At 44.0% G+C, this 19,832-nt stretch overlaps 1 protein-coding gene, 1 pseudogene and 1 gene segment (V, D, J or C); 2 read left to right on the forward strand and 1 right to left on the reverse strand.

Moving 5' to 3' along the window:
• Nucleotides 1-2,598: 2,598 nt before the first annotated feature.
• LOC113010365 (T cell receptor alpha variable 38-2/delta variable 8-like) lies at nt 2,599-7,045 on the forward strand (the record flags this gene model as incomplete). The annotated part of the segment is given in 3 exon segments: nt 2,599-2,811; nt 2,897-3,147; nt 6,980-7,045. Coding segments are annotated over 3 exon segments (363 nt in total), but the record flags the coding sequence as incomplete, so codon positions are not given.
• Nucleotides 7,046-9,692: 2,647 nt separating this feature from the next.
• On the reverse strand, nt 9,693-15,220 carry LOC113010277 (zinc finger protein 112-like). Of its 2 annotated transcripts, XM_026149289.1 has the most exons (4): nt 14,981-15,220; nt 14,160-14,188; nt 13,892-14,105; nt 9,694-10,750 (listed from the first exon to the last, which is right to left on the reverse strand). In XM_026149289.1, exons 1-4 carry the CDS (start codon nt 15,150-15,152, stop codon nt 9,906-9,908), a joined length of 1,260 nt encoding a protein of 419 aa, XP_026005074.1. In that variant the 5' UTR covers nt 15,153-15,220; the 3' UTR covers nt 9,694-9,905. The 2 variants fall into 2 exon arrangements, with proteins under 2 accessions (XP_026005072.1, XP_026005074.1); XM_026149287.1 differs by having other exon boundaries at nt 9,693-10,750; nt 13,892-14,188.
• Nucleotides 15,221-16,405: 1,185 nt separating this feature from the next.
• LOC113010377 (T cell receptor alpha variable 18-like) lies at nt 16,406-19,512 on the forward strand (annotated as a pseudogene).
• The last annotated feature ends 320 nt before the right edge of the window (nt 19,513-19,832 follow it).

Consider the following 19,832-nt stretch of genomic DNA (forward strand, 5'->3'; position numbering starts at 1 on the left):
AGTCAGGTCAAGACCCCGATGAGGACGACGGGCATGCAGTTGAGCGTCCCTGAGACGGTTTCTGACAGTTTGTGCAGAAATTGTTTGGTTGTGCAAACCAATTGTTCCAGCAGCTGTCTGGGTGGCTGGTCTCAGACGATCTTGGAGGTGAACCTGCTGGATGTGGAGGTCCTGGGCTGGTGTGGTTACACGAGGTCTGCGGTTGTGAGGCCGGTTGGATGTGCTGCCATATTCTCTGAAACGCCTGTGGAGACGGCTTATGGTTGAGAAATGAACATTCAATGCACGGGCGACAGATCTGGTTGACATTCCTGCTGTCAGCATGCCAATTGCACGCTCCCTCATTGCTTGTGGCATCTGTGGCATTTTGCTGTGAGACAAAACTGCACATTCCAGGGTGGCCTTTTGTTGTGGGCAGTCTGAGGTACACCTGTGCACTACTCATGATGTCAGATCAGCATCCTGATGTGGCACACCTGTGAGGTGGGATGGATTATCTCAATATAGCAGATGTGCCCACTACCACACATTTGGACTGATTTGTGACCACTGTTTGGGAGGGATGGTTATATTGTGTATCTGGAATGAATTTTAGGTCTCTACGTCCATCCCATGGGGAATGGGAGCAGTAACAAAGGTGTTGCGTTTATATTTTTGTTCAGTGTAAATTATAATAATGAAAAAACACAAGAAAACTCAAAACACTGGGAGAACTGACCCAGGACCAGCAGATCATCAGCTTTGCCTCTGAGTTTATCTGGAGGAACAGTTCTCAGTGGGAAACATTTCGTCGCTCATCCAGGTGACTTCTTCAGTCTCAGCTGACTGCAGCTTTCCCCTGAAGGCCCTGAGTAAATGTGGTTATCCCAGCTGGACTTTTGTCAAAGCTGGGAAGGCGCCAAAAGAAAGCTCCAGCTGATCCAGGAGAGAAGGACAACCGCTGCCTAAGAGAAAACCTGCAGTGATCCCATATGTGTCAGAGTATCGGAGCAGCTGAGACACATTTTTTCTAAACACCAGGTCTCTGTGGCTTTCAAACCCCAAAACACGCTGTGCCAAAAACTGGTCCTCCCCAAGGATCGGGTCCCCGACACAAACAGAGTAACATAGTGTACGCTGTTAAGTGCAGGAGGACTGGCAGGATTTATACATCGAGGAAACCAAACAACCTCTGGCTACAACACAGCAGAGCCACCTCATCAGGACTCTGCAGTCTATGCACACCTACAGGCCAGTGGACACTCTTTCAATGATGAGGATGTAACATCCTGGACAGGGAGGAACGCTGGTTTGAGGGCGGAGTCAAGGAGGCCATTTACGTGAAAAGGGAAAGACCATCTCTGAATGGAGGAGGGGCCTAATGGTACAACTGTCACCGGCTGTATCCCAATTCAGGGTCTGCAGCCTTAAAGTACGCAGCCTCAACGATCCTCAAGGGCCGCGTACTCAAAGACCGCTAAGGCTGGAAGTGCGTGGCTTGTGAAATGGGACGGTCTAGCCTCCGTTGCGCTGCCCAGGTTGCCTAGCAACCATGATACTAACAGCTGGAAACGTGTCATACAGCTGTGTTTGACAGAGATGAAGGAGAAAATCTTTTGTTCATTTGTTTGTTTCTACATGAGCTTTGATCATTCTCTGTAAGATGAAGCTCAGCTATTGAACGGCGTATATTTCAAAGTAAAGGCTTTAAAACCAAGTTAGTACAAACGTCACTGATGTCACATAACTTTGCCGACATGTGGCCAACAGTAATGTTTTAATGTTCTTCGTTATTAAACATTTGCACATAAATAAGTGACATAATATTCAGTACTTACTTAAAGTTTACTCTTCGGCCGCCCCTCATCCGCCGTTTTTTTTCAGCAAAATTATCCACACCCACCGCCGCGCTATGCATTCTGGGATATGTTGGGCCACAAAGTCTAAACCACCACGTCCTTAAAATTCAGGGAAATGAAGGACGCATTTGAGGGCCGCATTTCGAGCAGCCTTTGAATTGGGACAGCCTTCGGCGCGTCGCTGTGACGTAATCGGCCTTAAAATGCAGCCTTTAAGGCTGCAGACCCTGGATTGGGATACAGCCACCATCTTACATGCTGTGATTGCAGCCATTCCCCAACTCTCTGTGAATGGTGCTCATGGACACTGATCAGTGGTCATCACAATCTGCATATTAATGATCAAGAAACTGACCTCCCAGGCCGTTGTGTCAGGGGGCGGGTCTGTGACCCAGCGTTTTTAGTTTATGTGGTATTTTTGATTTCTTATGTTAATGTTTAGTTTGCGTGATGTTGTCAGTTCGGTTCAGTTATTTTGTATTTTTGATTACTTATGAAATAATGTTTTCTAGTTTTACTATTAGTTTGTCTTAGTTGAGTCTGAGTCTGGTTTATGTTTCTTGTGGGTCTCTGTGTTGTTTCCTGTCTTCTGTCTTGTCTGTCTTGTCTTTAACGTGTGAGTTATGTCCGTGCCTTCGTCCCACTTATCTGTTTCCAGTTACCTCTCCTTGTGTTCCTGTCATGTGTTTCATGTCTACACGCTGCATTGTCTCGCCATGTTTCCTGTGTTAAACACTAACAAGGCTAAAGAGTGGTGCTGAGTGTGAAGCTGTCAGCAGGGGGAATAACACAGGGCTGTGAATGAGTCCTGTCACTGTGATCAGGCTCCTCCTTCTAATCCACCAACTTAGTGTTGATGAAGACTAAACAGAGAGATCACAGCTTCTTTATACTTGCTGTAGCTCACAGTTACTCTACACTGCAGATATGACGCCTCTGTTCATCTCAGTGCTGCTGGCTGCTATGTGCCTCGGTATGAACACAACTCTGTTTCTTTGATATCAACATTGACGTGATTCTTTAACAGCACACTGATACTGTTTGTTGGTGTTTTACAGAATGCAGAGCACAAAAAGACAACGTGCTGCAAGCAAAAGGAGAAGAGACTGCTGCTGCAGGAGGCACAGTGACACTTGGCTGTCAGTATAACAGCAGCTCATCAAATCATTATCTCTACTGGTACAAACAGGATGGAAACAACAGCCCCAAATTCATCCTGAGTCGCTTTAAAGTTGGTGAGGGGAAAAACGAGGCTGGAGACAGATTTTCATCCACACTGGATTCCAGCATCAGATCAGTTCCTCTGAAGATCCAGAAGCTTCAGCTGTCTGACTCTGCTGTGTACTACTGTGCTCTGCAGCCCACAGTGACAGGAAACAGCAAAACTCTGTACAAAAACCTTTGGAGCAAAGACAACAGAATACTCCACAACATCCACTAGAGGGAGCCACACACTGTTAAACCTCTGATTCTTGTGTCATTGGACTGATGACAAAGACAACAGAGAAATGAAGCAGTAAAGATCAGAGACAGAGACAGAGCTGCTGTGGAAGCACAAAACTGTTTGATTGGCTGAGCTATTAAACTGGCCCCGCCCACTGAAGTTGAGCTCATCCAATGACATTATTTGTTGGTCATTGTGCTGCAGTGGAAGAACATTGTTCATGTGCTGTCTGTCTGGCTTTAATAACTCCAAAGACATGTTGCTGCACCTCTTTTTGCTTCTATCTCACATTATAGGTGAGTTTAAGAACAGGGATTAAAGTTTAGTTGAAGCTGCTGCATTAAGCAGATATACAGACTGCATTTCACTACTTTTCTTCTTTCTTTTTCCAGGACTAACAGCTGGAGACTCAATCACTCCTCAACAACCTGAAGTCACTGAAACAGAAGGAGAATCTGTCACACTCACATGTAGCTATGAGACAGATGCAGATGGTGTTGAGCTTCACTGGTACAGACATGATTCTGACCTTCAGGCTCCTCAGTTTATACTCTGGAAAGATGCAAGATCATGGAGTGCTGAATATATTCCTGATAAACGATATCGATCAGAAACATCAGATCGATCAACTACTCTGACCATAGCAGCCCTAACCCTGGCAGACACAGCTCTCTACTACTGTGCTCTACAAACACAGTGATACAAAGTGTAGAAGAGGCTGTACAAAAACCTGAACACAGATATCTGACTACTCTTCAAAGAGGAGGGAAGTGGTATTCAAAGCACAGCTTCATATCAGATGGATTCTGCTAATTCCTGTTTTATCAGAGTCACTGTGGTTACAGCTGCTAATGAAACACTGTGGGAGGATTCACATGAGCAGCAAATCCACATCAACCACAAATCAACTGCAGGAACGTTCAGACATGAAGACATTTTATTCCTTATTTAGTGATGATGTGTGTAAAAAGCATCAGAAGTCAAATACAGTAACTAGTAATAAACTCCCAACATTGTTGGTGCATTAATGATGTTTTACAGCTGAAAGATTTACTTTGTTATTCTCACATTTTCTCCAGAAGGGTTTAAACTTTTCCTTATTTTGTAAGAATCACCTCTTTGTGTGATGTCATACATACAGTTTCTCCTCTGTGTTCTGATTGGACATTTACAGCAGACGTTGTTCCATAAAAATGTGGCACAAAAAGAAAAAGCTCGCTCCCCAATAATCTTTTTTCTGGCTTTAGGAACTCTTAGAAGGTCAGTATCCTGAGATCAGAGCACGGGAAGGAAAATAGAGGTGCAAAAGCTCAGAGAGATATGAAGGCGCCAAAACGTTTAAAGCCTTGTAGGTGAGCAACAGGACCTTAAAATCAGCTTGAACCTGACAATGAACCAGTGAAGAGATTTGAGTCCTGGGGTAATGCACTCACATTTCCCAGTTTTGGTTAAAATGTGAGCAGCTGCATTTTGTACCATCTGTAAACCTCTAAAACTTTTCTTGGTAACCCAGAAAGAAGAGCGTTACAATAATCAATGTAACACAAATGCATGCATAAGAACCTGTGCGGTGTCACGTGATAAAACCTGTCTGACTTTAGCAACGTTCCTTAGGTGATAACAGGTCCTTGTTGTTTATCCACGAGTTTCTCTGTGAGTTTCCCATTACGTCGTAGCTACTCGGTGCTTGTTTGGAAGTTTAGGGGTTTTTTTCGCTGTAAAAAGAAGTTTTCTTCCCACGCACAGCGGACACTAATGTTTTTGTCACTTTTTACAGAATCAAACTCAAAGTAAGGTCAGTACTTCCACGCTTTAAACGCTGCACGCTCATACTCTCTCTGCACTCGATATATGATCCACTGTTGATCTGCACACAGCTGTTGTCACGAACGTCGCACTCGCTTACGTCACTGTCATGAGACACTCTCGCAAAAAAAATCACGGTTTTAGTAACGCAGTAACGCAGCGCTCCTACGATAAAGTAACAGTAATCTAATTACCGTTTTTGCAATAGTAATCCCTTACTTTGCTCGTTACTTGAAAAAAGTAATCGGATTACCCAACTCTGCTAGTGACCCTCGAGCTCCCAGCTAGCTATTGAGATGGTGGGTAGCAGACGCCTCCGAAAACATCGAAGCACTTTTGCAAATATGTGATATCTTGATAAACCGAGCAGATATTTGATGTTTACACAGTTACTTTCTCGCCTGAAAATATCTTAAAAGTTTATTTTGTGACCCAGAAAGATTAATAAGAGTAATATTAAAAACTTAGTAGCGGCCGCCATTGTTGGAAACTGGAGTTTGGCTGGGCCGCGCTATGAATTCTGGGATATGGTGGGCCACAAAGGACACACCTGACCCATCCTTCGAATTCGGGGAAAAGGGGGACGCATTTTTCGGAGCCTTTGCCGCGTCGCTGTGACGTAATCGGTCTACCAATGCGGCCTCAGGAGGATGCAGCCCATGAATTTGGACACCCTCATAAACTTTTCAGAACCGAGAGACAGCATGCCATGACACCCGGCGCAATCTTTAGCGGGAAAACACTGATTAGTACCTGTACATAAAATAATCAGCTGAAAACAATTTCAGTAACATCATCTTCACTGTAGCTTTCTCTCCACTACTGCACATCAAGTGAAACACACAAAAACACTCAAAGTTAAAGACTTAAAAGATGTGCTTCCATTCAAGGTCAAGCTCTCAACCAGCCTCCACCCACAGCTTATGTCTGTAAATGTTAAATGTTCACAATCGCACGTGAAACTTATCAGGACAAAACATTTATTAGTGGAAGAAAAGAAAATATGTCAAAATGAACCACAAACCAACTGTAGGAACGTTTAAACACAAAGAAACAAGAACAGTTATTAAATAAAGTCATTTAAAATGACTCATCAGATTAAGCTTATTGGATAAAATCTGTTGGTTTTTTTTAGCAGGTTTATCTCTTTAAGGTCAAAAATGTTACATGAAGTGATAAATATAACCAGGAACTCACACGAGCCCATCAGCTGAGTGATGCTCTCCTTCAGATACGTTTGATGGAGCTCATCACTGTTCCAGCTGTAAATCTAATTGACTCTGCTGTGAGGCCCACAGTGACAGCAAACCCACAGAGATGCTCCACTAGAGGGCGACATCATCCAGTAGGCGGGGCTCTCCTTCTGCACTGTGTTCAACCATTGTGTCAATAATAAGTGCTGCTGTGAAGAGAACAATTCTCAGACTGAATGTTGAACATCAGCTAGTTTCTCCTGTTGATTTAAACCTTGTTGTACAGATGGAACATTGGCTGTGGATTATTCTTGCTGCTCTTTTCTTTGGTGAGATACAAACATCAAGATGTTTCCTCTGCTTAAATAAATGTGTGAGTCTGATTAATGGTGAGTTTTTAATCATGTTTATTGATCCATCTCTTCCTCTGCATGTTCTGTTCTTCCTCAGAGTGTAAAGGAGAAGACAAAGTGATCCAGGAACAAGGAGATGTCATTGCTGCTGAAGGAGACACAGTTACACTTGACTGCAAATACGAAACAACTTCTGCATACGCATATTTGTTCTGGTACAAACAAGAAGTTAACAAATTTCCAAAATATGTTTTAAGACGTGACACAGCATCAGAGGACAACGATCAAGAGTTCCCAAAAAACAGATTTGATGCTGAACTCAACAAGACATCCGTTCCTCTGAAGATCCAGAAGCTTCAGCTGTCTGACTCTGCTGTGTACTACTGTGCTCTGCAGCCCACAGTGACAGGAAACAGCAAAACTCTGTACAAAAACCTTTGGAGCAAAGACAACAGAATACTCCACAACATCCACTAGAGGGAGCCACACACTGTTAAACCTCTGATTCTTGTGTCATTGGACTGATGACAAAGACAACAGAGAAATGAAGCAGTAAAGATCAGAGACAGAGACAGAGCTGCTGTGGAAGCACAGAACTGTTTGATTGGCTGATCCAATTAGTCCCATCACTTCTCTCTAGTCTAAAAGAAAAGTTGATGCAAACACAAAAATCATAGGACCCTGGAATGAAATGATATCAATGATACTGTCCTCTGTGCTCCAGGCCTGGTGCCTCAACAGAAGGATTGTAGACAGTAACTGCTCAGCGGACTTACAGGCCATTCCAATTAGGTGTAGGTGCTTCTGTCTACCTTGCGAGCTCACTGCAGCCATACTTACCATTGTTTACATCACCCCTGATGCTGAGGTGAGCTCAACAGTCAATCACCTCCAACTTGTTATCAGCAGCGAGAGCACTCTGTTGTTGTCGGGGACTTTCATGAGGCATGTTTGAAATCTGCACTCCCCAAATTCCACCAACATGTTGAAGGTCCTACCAGGGGACAGGACCCTGGACCACGCTTGCAGAGCCACACCCCTCTCCCACCTGGGTGTCCTGGTCCTGCTCAGTGACCCAGTGTTTTATGTTGGTTATTATTAAGTCTTTTTGTCTTATTTTGAATCTCTAGTCTTTGGTTTCTGTCTGTGTTCCCTGTCAGACATATCCCCTTGTCAACTCCGTGTCTGTGTCGTTTCCTGTTTTACTTCTGTGTCCTACATCACTGCTCTGCTTTGCGTCCATTGTCTCGTTGTGTGTTCTAATCTTTGTGAGGAGAGAAACTGGAGAGAAGCTGCAGATGTCGGCCAGGACGTGCCCGTTGTCTCTGTGTGGATACAATCCAACAGGAAAGGACTGAAAGAAACAGCTGGAATCCAGATCTTCTTGACTTTATAGTCCCACATGTCAAAAATGTTCAGGGAACAAGACAAAACGTTCACTGTGCTGGCCTTGGTTGCTCCTCTGCTGTAACTTGCTCTGATTTCTACCTGTGGGCTCCGCGGGCCAAATCTAATCATTCCAAGAACCAGAGGCAGTGGCAGCTCCAAAAGGTCCCGGGTGCCTTCTTTTACACTTCTTTGCCGTTTTGCCTCCCCCACTCACTCCTCTGGACATGACAGCTTCTGAGATTACATCTGGTCTCATCCACTGTGACATCCGATCATTGCTGCTGACGTCTATCGACCGATGTCCAGCTTATCATCCTCTCTGAGTTTATTACATACAGGACTTAAAACAAAGCTTAAACTTTGAAATCACTTCATCTCATTTTCTTCTTTTTGATGTTTTACTTCACATAATTTGCCAAGAATTCAATCACACATGAAGGTTCAGTCAGATATGAATATTTTATGGACATAAATATGATTTAATTAATTAATTTATCATGAAGTCCGTCTCACATGAACAGATCTCTTTAATTCAGTTATGTAGGAACACTCTCTCACTCTTTCACTTCAGAACGATAAATCTAACTTTCTCTGAACACTACAGACCTCAGGACGCTCTGTGCTGTTTACATTGTTTTTGTTGCTCCCTCCTCAAACACATCTGGATAATGAGCAGAGTGAACATGTTTATGTGGTTCATAGTGATGCATGTCAGAGTTTACATGGATGAATGATGCTTGGATCTGTGAATACAATGTTGTACAGCAGTCCAGCTTCCTGTGGCTTAGTTCATCAGACTTTGGACCATTTCAGATCTTAAGCTCTCATTAGAGCTCTGAAACGCTGAACTGGACCCAGTTAAACATTAAAGCTTACAGTCCCAAAGTCTGATCACAGATTTGCTTTAGTCTGCAGCAAACAGATTCATTTTATTGTTTTTGTGTTTTTGTAATAGCTGCAATTCATCCATCCACACATCTTCTTCCACTTATCCGGGGCCGGGTGGCAGCGACAGCAGCCTAAGCAGAGAAGCCCAGACCTCCCCCAGCCAAGAGATACAGGCTACGTCCACACTAATGCGCTTTTGTTTTAAAACACATTGTTCACAGCCAATGTTCACATTTTGGACAGAGAGGACAGATGGTTTGAAAGAGGAGTGAAAGAAGCATCTATGTCCACTGTGAGCGACCATCTTTGAACAGAGGCGGGGCTTACGACACCAACTCTCTGCCATCTATAATCCAGTTTTGAGATCCTTCCCAGACCCCTTAACGCCCACTCACATCCTGGGCCATCTGATCTCAGGAATTCGCATGATAAGGTGGGGCCAGGTTTCACAATGAACTCACCCGAAACTCTGGCTGATTGGGACCCACACCCAGTTTCCCACCTTGGGTCAGGTGATTAGAGGATCATCAGGGGGTCCTTTTGTCCCTCTGTGGGGGGAAACTCCCACTAGGTTTATATCTGGGACTCTCCACCATTTGACCTTAGAACTGAAGAAGCTTCTCGGATGAGAGGTGAAACATCTTCAAGCAACTTAAAGAAGTCCAGACGCTTTTCTTTGCAAGCTCCTTTGACTACGATGACCTGGATGACTGAGAACCTTCACAGACATTTAAAACACATTGTTTTCTCTCCATTTTGGCCTCCTGTCCACACTGAGACGGCGTGTTCACTGATGGAAAACGCAGCGTTTTGAAAACGCTCTTGAAAACGGTGCTTTCACGCCGCAGTGTGGACAGTGAAAACGGAGACTTTCTAAAACGATGAGCCGCAGCACCAGTCCATCGGTCGATCTCCCGCTCTCTTCTCCCGTCACAAGTTACCATGGTGATGTAGCCAGGTAAAAAAGAACACGTGTGATGAAAACGTCTGACCTTTACAACAACATGTGTGACTTTTTTACATGTGCCGAAAAAACATTACGATGTCTGAAAGCTTCCCCGCATGTTTCACAACGATATGGTTTCTCGCCTGTGTGAATTCTTATGTGATCTCTTAAATGAGAGTGACATCTGAACCATTTCCCACACGTTTTGCATTGATATGGTTTCACACCTGTGTGAATTCTGGTGTGCGTCACTAAATTACGATTACTTCCAAACTTTTTCCCACATGTTTTACAAGTATATGGCTTCACATCGGAGTGCGTTCTTAGGTGCTTCTTCAAAAAGCTGCTGCATCTGAACATTTTTCCACACACTGTACAAGCGAACGGTCTCTCACCTGTGTGGATTGAATAATGATCCTTCATTTGATAATTAAACTTGAAGGTTTTTCCACAAACATCACATTTTAAAGACTTACTACTTTTATCAAAGTTACAGTGACTCTCTGACATAGCGGGATTTTCTGCATTGTTGTGACTTTTGTGTCTTTCTCTACTTGATCTTGAATCTGCGTTCTTGTTTCCTCCCAGATCTTGACTGTCAGCTACAGCAAAGTTGTGAGTGAGGAGCTGCTCCCTGCCTGCTTCTGGTTCACTGTGCTCTCCTTCCTCAGCAGCAGTCACCATGAAGGTGTCCGTCTCCTCCTTCAGTCCCAGCTGCTCTCCCTCCTGACTGCTGCACAGTTCCTCCTGTTCCTCTTTAATCTGTGGAGCTTCTGGTTCCTCCTGCTCCACACTGGAGCTCCTCTCCTGGTTCCAGAGCTGCTGCTCAGGGAGAACCTCCTCCTCCTCCTCCTCCTCCTCCTCTTCCTCACAGACAGGCTGCTGTGGGACATCTGGAGGGACAGAAGGAGATAAGAAAAAGAAAATCATCTGAGTAACTATTACTAATAAAGTATAATAATAAAGGAGAATGGCCACAAATTCAGGCTGCGAGAGTGAATTGTCCCACTCCAGAATAAAGCTCATCAACAGAGGGACATCAGCAGTAAGGGCAGAGCGAGGATGAACTACCAGCTGCTGTAGAAAGGCTGTAATAAATATCCTGCAATGAGCTGATAAATAACCGGTGAGGTCTCAATGGATCCTAATCTGTAAGATGAGGGTTAAAAACTGAGAAGCTGAATAGTTCACTGAACTAAGTAAAAATAAGTTGCTGACAAACGTTACTAAATGGAAGCAGGTGCAACAAATCAAACGTGAGTTACATCCAACATTCTCCAGCATGTTTATAATCACATCACAGGAAACAGAACTTTTGACCTTCTCGATTCATCTCCATAATGTTCATAACTGCTGTGATCCTTTGTTCATTACGTGCTGCGGGCTTTTGGGTGGCTCTCAGCACATTCTAGCTTTAGCTTCAACCACTTTGCCTTTGTTAGCTTCTTTTAAATGACCATAGGTTTTTTTATTAAGCATGTTTTCATGGACACGCCCTAATAGCTGAACTAAGGGGAAGTTTGCATCTTCACTCACAGTGAAAAGCTTCCAAGCTAACAGCATGTTAGCATGTGACAATTTGGCTAAACCACTGTCTATGGCCAACTGCAGCCCGTGGGCCATTTTTAATTGATTAATTAAATTTATAAATAGCATAGAATAAGGCCGCACTTCAACTTTTGCTTGAGTGTATTGCACTTCTTTGTTTTAACACCAGGGGAGCTGCTGTTGATCAAGGCAGTTGCTCCACCAAAAAGGACAATCACAGAAGAAATTTACCCCAAGTTACTAAACAGGTCAGAACCAAAGAAGCCAAAGGTAGAAAGTGAGTGCAGAAAATTTCAGACACGGTGGGAGAGTGAAGATTTCTTCAAAGAACTCAAGTGTGTCTGTTTGATCTGCACTGAGACTGTGGCAGTTATGAAAGAGGATAATGTGCGACGTCATTATGAAGCCAAACATCAGGCCTGTGCATCCGACACTGGTGCTGAGCCAGAGCAGACATTAACTCTCCTGCAGGGTCAGCAGCAGTATTTATCTCGTGCTCGAAAGGTCCAGGAAAAGGCTCCGATAGCCGCTATGAGGTCGCCCAACTCATCGCGAGACATGGCGAGCCTTTTTCAGATGGAGACCTCATAAAACACGGCCTCGTTAAAGTCACCGAAATAATGTGGAAAAAGTGCAGAACTTCAACAACGTCAGCGTGTCCAGAAATCCAGTCGTGCGACGCACTGAAGACTCGTCAGCCAACATTAAACTGCACCTGTCTGACAAAGCTGTGCTTTTGATTTTGACTCCATCGCATGTGATGAGAGCACCGACGCCACAGACGCCGCACAGCTGCTAATTGTTGCTGGGAGTGGACGAGAGCACGAGCGCCTTAGGTGAGTAAAACTATATTCCACAGTACCCGTGTGTTAGGTGCAGGTACACATGCTTCAAACATCAGTAATGCTCATCGATTCTGTCACTACTCTGCTTTTGTGCACCATTTTCTTATCTGCGTTTTCCTTGTTAACACACAGAGCACACACCGCTGTGCACAGCGCACGCAGTCAGCTGATCTCATCTGATGCACATCTGCTCCTTGATCAAGTGACATTTGTCCGGGTTTTTGGCACGAGTGGCGTCGGATCAGCACCGCAGCTGGACGGCCCGATTTACAAACCCAGCGCAGCTGATACTCACCAGAATAATCTGCTAAAATGATGCACTCCTGTTATTAAGCCCAGTTCAGTCTGTTAATGTTGATAACTGTTTCAAACGGACGTTAACAGGTGCGTTGCTGAGCCTAATAACTTAAATAACAAGCTTTATTTATTGTTTTTTCTCTGTGCTGTAAATCTTCAGTCCAAGAAGAAATCTGAGGCTGCTGTGAAAACGAGCTGCCAAAGCTTTTTCTGGATAAATCAACAAAGATCCGTTTATGGAAAGATGGGATGAAGGCAGTTTTGTCTTTAATTATATTCAACAATATAACATATTTGACCACTTTTAAGTGATTTTTCTAACTTTAATACAGTAAAGTTAAGGTTATATACCTCATTTCTAGTAACTGGCCCCGCCCCTCCTATATTTTTATGTATGTTGGCGTCAGTGAAAACGTTTGGACACGCCTGGTTTAGGGCTGTTGATATAACCATATATATCGGACGACGATATAAAAACATGTCGTTTGTTTCGTGGTGTCGTAAAATAAACGCCCATTAAGTTGATTTTTAATTATGATTTTAGTGTTTCAATAGTAACCAAGTGAAAAGTGATGGAAAACCACCATCAGAGTTCAACAGTGATTCAATATCAGACTCTAACGCTGTTCCAACAGAACTGCCTGATGTTGATTTAACATTGTTTCAATGGATATGTGCTCTCCCGTCATGTCCCCTCATGTAAAATGTGCTGTTCTTCTTTAAACACAAACGTAAGTAACAGCTGATTAACATTAAAAATCTTTGAATTCGAAGGAAACCTTTCCTCTGGGAGCAGAAACAACATGCTGACACATGTGAACAGCTGAAGGCTGCTGCAGCATTGATCAAATTAGGTTTTTAATATCGATTCTCTTCCAAACCCCAGCAGTCCAGTGTTGATTTTAGGGGTCTGCAAAAATAAAATAGCAGCGTTCTAACGTCTCACCTGCTTGTTTTTACTCAATAAGCAGCGTGAGCTGTGCATACATGTATACGATTTTTATTAAGAGAGATTAAGCTTGTGTTTCCTTCATGAAGCTTATTAGACATTATGAAACAGATCAAGTGCTCAAAATACCTTTTTCATACATCTTTTTCTTAAAGAAATCTACTACGTCACGTGTAATTTCCATTGCAAATATTAATCACAGTTCAGCAGGGATGCAGTAAAAACTCTGTGTGATGTCATCAAGTACACTGCTGTTCAGCTGTGGAATGATCGCGCTGTTTTCTCGCACTCTCGGGAAGTCCGGACTCCCGTGTGAACTTACGAAGTCTGGACTGGCTGCACGAGTATTGAGAAACGGCCCATGAGTAAAATTCCTCCCTCAGAGGGACACTCACCTGTCCTGTGCAGCTTGATTTGGGGTTTCCAGGTGATATCCAGCAGTCTGCGCTGACGCTCCATCTCTTCCTCGTACTGCACAGGATCATTATGAACTTCAGGCTCCTCCTTCAGTCCCAGCTGCTCTCCCTCCTGACTGCTGCACAGTTCCTCCTGTTCCTCTTTAATCTGTGGAGCTTCTGGTTCCTCCTGCTCCACACTGGAGCTCCTCTCCTGGTTCCAGAGCTGCTGCTCAGGGAGAACCTCCTCCTCCTCCTCCTCCTCCTCCTCCTCACAGACCTGCTGCTGTGGGACGTCTGGAGAGACAGAAGAAAGAAGTCACAACCACAGAAACATTAACAGGACTTTACAGCATGACTGCATCGCTCGTGTGTGAGAGTAAAGCCCTCCAGTCAGCTGTAAGTCACTGATCTCAGATCTGCATTTATTCAGACGAACATCTGGAAGGTAAAGCCCCCTCAGCACAGCAGCAGCACCGCACTGCCACTACAGTTCATAAATTCAATATTAGGTGTCACTGTGCCGAGCTGCACATTAAACTCTGTGTCACTTCTTTCAGTCGCGTCCGTGACTCTGAACAACAACATGGTGGACTTTGTTGTTCTCACACGTGTGTAAATGTGACCACAGGAACCGTGCACGTGCTGTGTACCACTTTAGCTTTTATGTGACATCATCACAAAGGGCCCGGGCGACCACTCTGACGTCACTGATGGAGAAATAAAAAAGACGTATTGTTATGACGTTAACACTGAACTCTTTACAGCTCTGCAGAAGAAGAAAGGAAACCAAGGAAAAACCTTTTCAGGCTAGATTACTGAGTTTAGAAGGTGCACCTGAACGCACCATCAAACACACGTTTCACCGCCAAACAAAAAGTTTTTCAAACGATTCACAGGATTGAGTGATGGATCCAGGTCAGAGAAAAGCTCAAATCCAGGCTGATTTCAGCGCCTGCTGTTTGAATGCAGCGCAGCGCAGTCCTGTCCTCTGTTTGCTCTTTGTTAGCTCACATCTCCAAAAAGTCCTCACAATCAGAAACGTCCCGCAGAGCTGTGATCAGGATCCTCCCTCAGAGGGACACTCACCTGTCCTGTGCAGCTTGATTTGGGGTTTCCAGGTGATATCCAGCAGTCTGCGCTGACGGTCGATCTCTTCCTCGTACTGGACGATCGTTTTTTCAAACTCCAAGAATATTTGTTCAGCAGCAGCAGTTAGTCGCTCGTTGATGAACTCTCTCAGATACTGAACTGAAGGCATCGTTGCTGCCGCAGCTCACACACTCAGCTCACACAACAACACACCCGGGTCAGTGACCGTATTAGTGCCTTTCCTTTATTTACTTCCGCCTGTGTCACGCGGTGAGGTTCCGGCAGAGCACGAGTGTTGCCTTTAGTTCCTCTTCAAAGTGTCAGTTTGTTGCAGTAAATAAATAAAATGTTCTGAGCTGCCGTGAGAAGAGAAAACAGATCCATAAAGACCTCTGTGCAAGCTCCGTGTTTGGCTGTTTAACTTTCAACAGCAGCACGAAGCACAAACTATGCAGGATCTCCTGCAGACACACCAGCTGTCATCAGGATTTAACAGGAAACATCACATGAGAGCAAAAGCAGCTCCTCCTCCTCCTGACTGCAGAAACCTGTCTGACTCCAGCTGTGAACATCAGACCACTCACAGCTAACTCCCAGTGAACATCACTTCCAACATTTCTCCTCTGGAAACATGGAAAAACTGGCTGTGATCTGGATCTTTGCAGCTCTCGTAGGTACGTATGTTTCTGACAGGAACACCTGAAATTCAAAGACATGTTTACAGCGTTACGGATCCAGTTTGGATTTTCTTTGAGCTCACTGTGTTTTTCCAATGATGGACATGTGACTGTGGAACAGAGCTGTAAATATAACATGTTGTTTCATCAGCAGGTAACAGCTTGGAAGATGATATTACTGCCAGCAGTGCTGAAGTGTTTTCATCAGAGGGCCGTACAGTTACTGTGTCCTGTAACTATTCAGTTCAAGCTGATAATCTCCAGTGGTATCGACAGGATCCTGGATCAGCTCCTCAGTTCCTTCTCCTCATCACTGATACGAGTGAGCCGAGTGTGCTGAGAGCAACCCCCCCAAACCCTCGACTGACTGCTGCACTGGACAAGGAGAGAAATCGAGTCAATCTGGAGATCTCCTCTGCTGCAGTGTCTGACTCTGCTGTGTACTACTGTGCTCTGCAGCCCACAGTGACAGGAAACAGCAAAACTCTGTACAAAAACCTTTGGAGCAAACAGAATACTCCACAACATCCACTAGAGGGAGCCACACACTGTTAAACCTCTGATTCTTGTGTGACTGATGACAAAGACAACAGAAATGTGACGATCCAGTTCTGGGACCAGGAGTTGCAGTTTTAACAGTCTTCCACACCAGCTTATTGTGTTTTTTTTTATATTTTTTTATTTTTAAATTTTTTTTTCCAAAATTTAAAACAAACACAAACCCCAAAACAAACAAAAACAAACAACCATGCACTTCACAAAAACCACAGGTACCAAAAGCTACCAAAACATCAAACCTACTTCCAGTGGCCGCTGCACTTTAAACGGGAGTAGCTCAGACGTCAGAGAACATCCAAAAACTACAAGTTCAGGCTGTGCAGGCTTCATATCTGCCTCAGAATACCAGTCAAACATTTTAGAACAAAAGTCATGGAACAACGGACCTTCTGCCAGTCTACACCTGTCACACATTGGGGAGATAGAAGGATAAATGTTGTGCAGTCTGGCCTTAGAACAGTGTAACCGGTGGAGGATTTTAACTGAATTAACTGGTGTCTGCTGTTTATAGAGCAGGAGTGGATTTTAGACAGACACTTACTCCGCATAGATTCAGGCACCTTCATCCCCGATTTATTCTCCCAAGCCTGCCTAATCCCAGCTGTATGCACCACAGCAGAATTACCAAATAACTGTACAATTTTGGTGATATGATGTCTGGAATCAGGTCTTGAGTATTTTGTAGATGCCATGTTCTGACGGTGGAGTTGCAGAATCTTTAAACTTGGACTGGATGTAATGCCTGAACTGCAGATATCTATATAAATGTGAATGTGGCAGATTATATTTCCCTTTTAGTTGACAAAAGAAGAAAATGTGTTATCAACATACAAATCCTCAATAGACACTAAACCCTTTTCTCTCCAGTCATGATACGTCTTCTCTTGCCAAGGAGGCATAAAATCATGATTAAAACACATCTGTACAGGTGTGTCTGGCAGTTCCAGAAATCTTCTCCTCTGATTCAAGATTCTAACGGTTTGTTTTAATTAAAATATTAGCAGCTCAGGAGTAATGTCTGAAAATTGGCAGGCCCAGCCCTGCGTCTCTCTTGGATTTCTGCCCTCTTGCCATTCCAAATATAGGACGTTGGCAGCTAATTCATGACCTTCCATGCGGTTCTGTAAGTCAGTCTGTACGGATAGCACCGACTGGAACTTGGCCTCAAAAGCATCAAACCGTTCATCGGGTCTCTCCAGGATTGATTCAGATGTTGTCTTACATATTTCCTGGCACATGTCCTACATTTCAATCTTGTCATCTGTGGTGACAACTTTAGGCTCAGCCAAAGCCCTGCTAGCGCAGCTATCATTAGCACCAAGCTCGCTAACATTAGTGCTGCTAATGTATCTGTCGATGGTCTTATTCTCGCCCAGGTTCAAGGCTTTCTTCAGCAGTTTGAGATGTGCAGGGCAACGATTAAGCCAAAGGAACCAGTTGATTATTTAAGCTCCTGAATGGTTTTATCTTGTGTTGCATGGAGAGCTCAAACCCACGCGTCTACATCATACACATGTGCACTAGCCTTCCAACCAGCTTATTAATCTACCAGCGACCCAGACAGAGTTTTCATTCATTTTAAAGCCTGAAAGCTGTTTTATTTGCTATCATCTATCGTCCACCTGGGCCTTACACAGAGTTTCCATTGATGGAAGGACTCGACCAAACTGGAGCAGGGCCAAGCGATGGGTTTGGTGACTCACCCCCAGTTGCCACAGACGCGTCCCCAGTAGGGTGTGGTCCACGAGGGCTGTGTGGTCACCAGCCATTGGACCAGCCATTGAGAGTCACAGCACATAAATGTGTTGGAGCTGCAAGCTGTGGTCCTGCCATGGTCACAGCAGCCTACATGAAGAGCCGGGGGGCCTAGGCTCCCCCCTCCTCTCCAGGATGGCTACCAGGCTGTGGCAGTGGGATCACCTCCTGTTCCACTCACTGAGAGCAGTTCATGTTCCAGGGCCATTGAATATGGCATCGAGTTCTGGAGACACAGAGACACAAAAAGAAAACTGATGATGATAAACTCTGGACTCATGTTTTAAAATCAGTTTTGCTTCACAGAAACTCAGGAGGTTGTGAGTAGAGCAGGTCCACAGTTTGATCAAAGTAATGTTTGATTCATTTTAGTATCACTGCATTTATAACTGTTGAATGATTGTGGCTGAGCTGGGTGCTTAGTTAAAGTGTGTGCTGTAGAACATAAAGGATCATTCCCAAGCAGTGAAAGCAGCTTAAAAACGATCCAACAACTAAAACTGGTCCATTCAGAAAAGAGCTGCTGTTAAAAAAGTGCTTCTGCTGGTGTTCTTGTGGTCAGCAAGCTAACTAATGAAGCTCTGCAATGTGAAAGTGTTATTCACAAGCACACAAAAGCTGCTCTCTAAAACCTTCAACACCAAACAGTGTGAACTTTCCATTTAAATGAAGCAAGAAGAACTGTTTTTAAGGATGACTGGGACATAAAGTTTACCAGGACAGCAGATACAGCACTTATTTTTCACTGAACAATGAAGGAGGCAGCTTTCTTCTGGCAGTTCAGGAACAAACTGCAAGAAGTCTACACTGACCTTTCACCCTTCAGTAAAGGCTCAAACTTGTGTAGAACTATTGCACATTTCTGAGGGGGAAGAGGAAGTGAGAGAAGTCAGACTCAAAGAGGAGACAGAGGGCGACATCATCCAGTAGGCGGGGCTCTCCTTCTGCACTGTGTTCAACCATTGTGTCAATAATAAGTGCTGCTGTGAAGAGAACAATTCTCAGACTGAATGTTGAACATCAGCTAGTTTCTCCTGTTGATTTAAACCTTGTTGTACAGATGGAACATTGGCTGTGGATTATTCTTGCTGCTCTTTTCTTTGGTGAGATACAAACATCAACATGTTTCCTCTGCTTAAATAAATGTGTGAGTCTGATTAATGGTGACTTTTTAATCATGTTTATTGATCCATCTCTTCCTCTGCATGTTCTGTTCTTCCTCAGAGTGTAAAGGAGAAGACAAAGTGATCCAGGAACAAGGAGATGTCATTGCTGCTGAAGGAGACACAGTTACACTTGGATGTAGATTTGAAACTAGTGATACAAGCCCGACTTTGTTCTGGTACAAACAGAAAATGAACGGCTCGCCAAAACATTTACTTCGACGTTTTTTTCTTATCAGCAGATAATTCTGAAGCAAAGGACAGATTTGATGCCGAAGTCGACAAGAAAGAAAAATCAGTTCCTCTGAAGATCCAGAAGCTTCAGCTGTCTGACTCTGCTGTGTACTACTGTGCTCTGCAGCCCACAGTGACAGGAAACAGCAAAACTCTGTACAAAAACCTTTGGAGCAAAGACAACAGAATACTCCACAACATCCACTAGAGGGCACACTGTTAAACCTCTGTAGCTGTAATTCCACTTGTTAAAGGAGAGATTGTTCATATAAATGAATCATCCACCATCGTTGTCCTCGCTCTTCACTGGCAGTTTCTAAAACCTTCCTCAAAATGATCAGATGTGCAGATCACAGCCTGATGTTAGCAGACCTGTTAGTGACACTTTAAACATCAAAGCAGGACGTTTAATCTTCATCCATCAGTTTTTTGCTTCCCAGATATTTTATTCCCACAGATGTT

This window comes from Astatotilapia calliptera, chromosome 18 (genome assembly GCF_900246225.1).
Source record: "Astatotilapia calliptera chromosome 18, fAstCal1.2, whole genome shotgun sequence".
In the NCBI taxonomy this organism is placed as follows: domain Eukaryota; kingdom Metazoa; phylum Chordata; class Actinopteri; order Cichliformes; family Cichlidae; genus Astatotilapia; species Astatotilapia calliptera.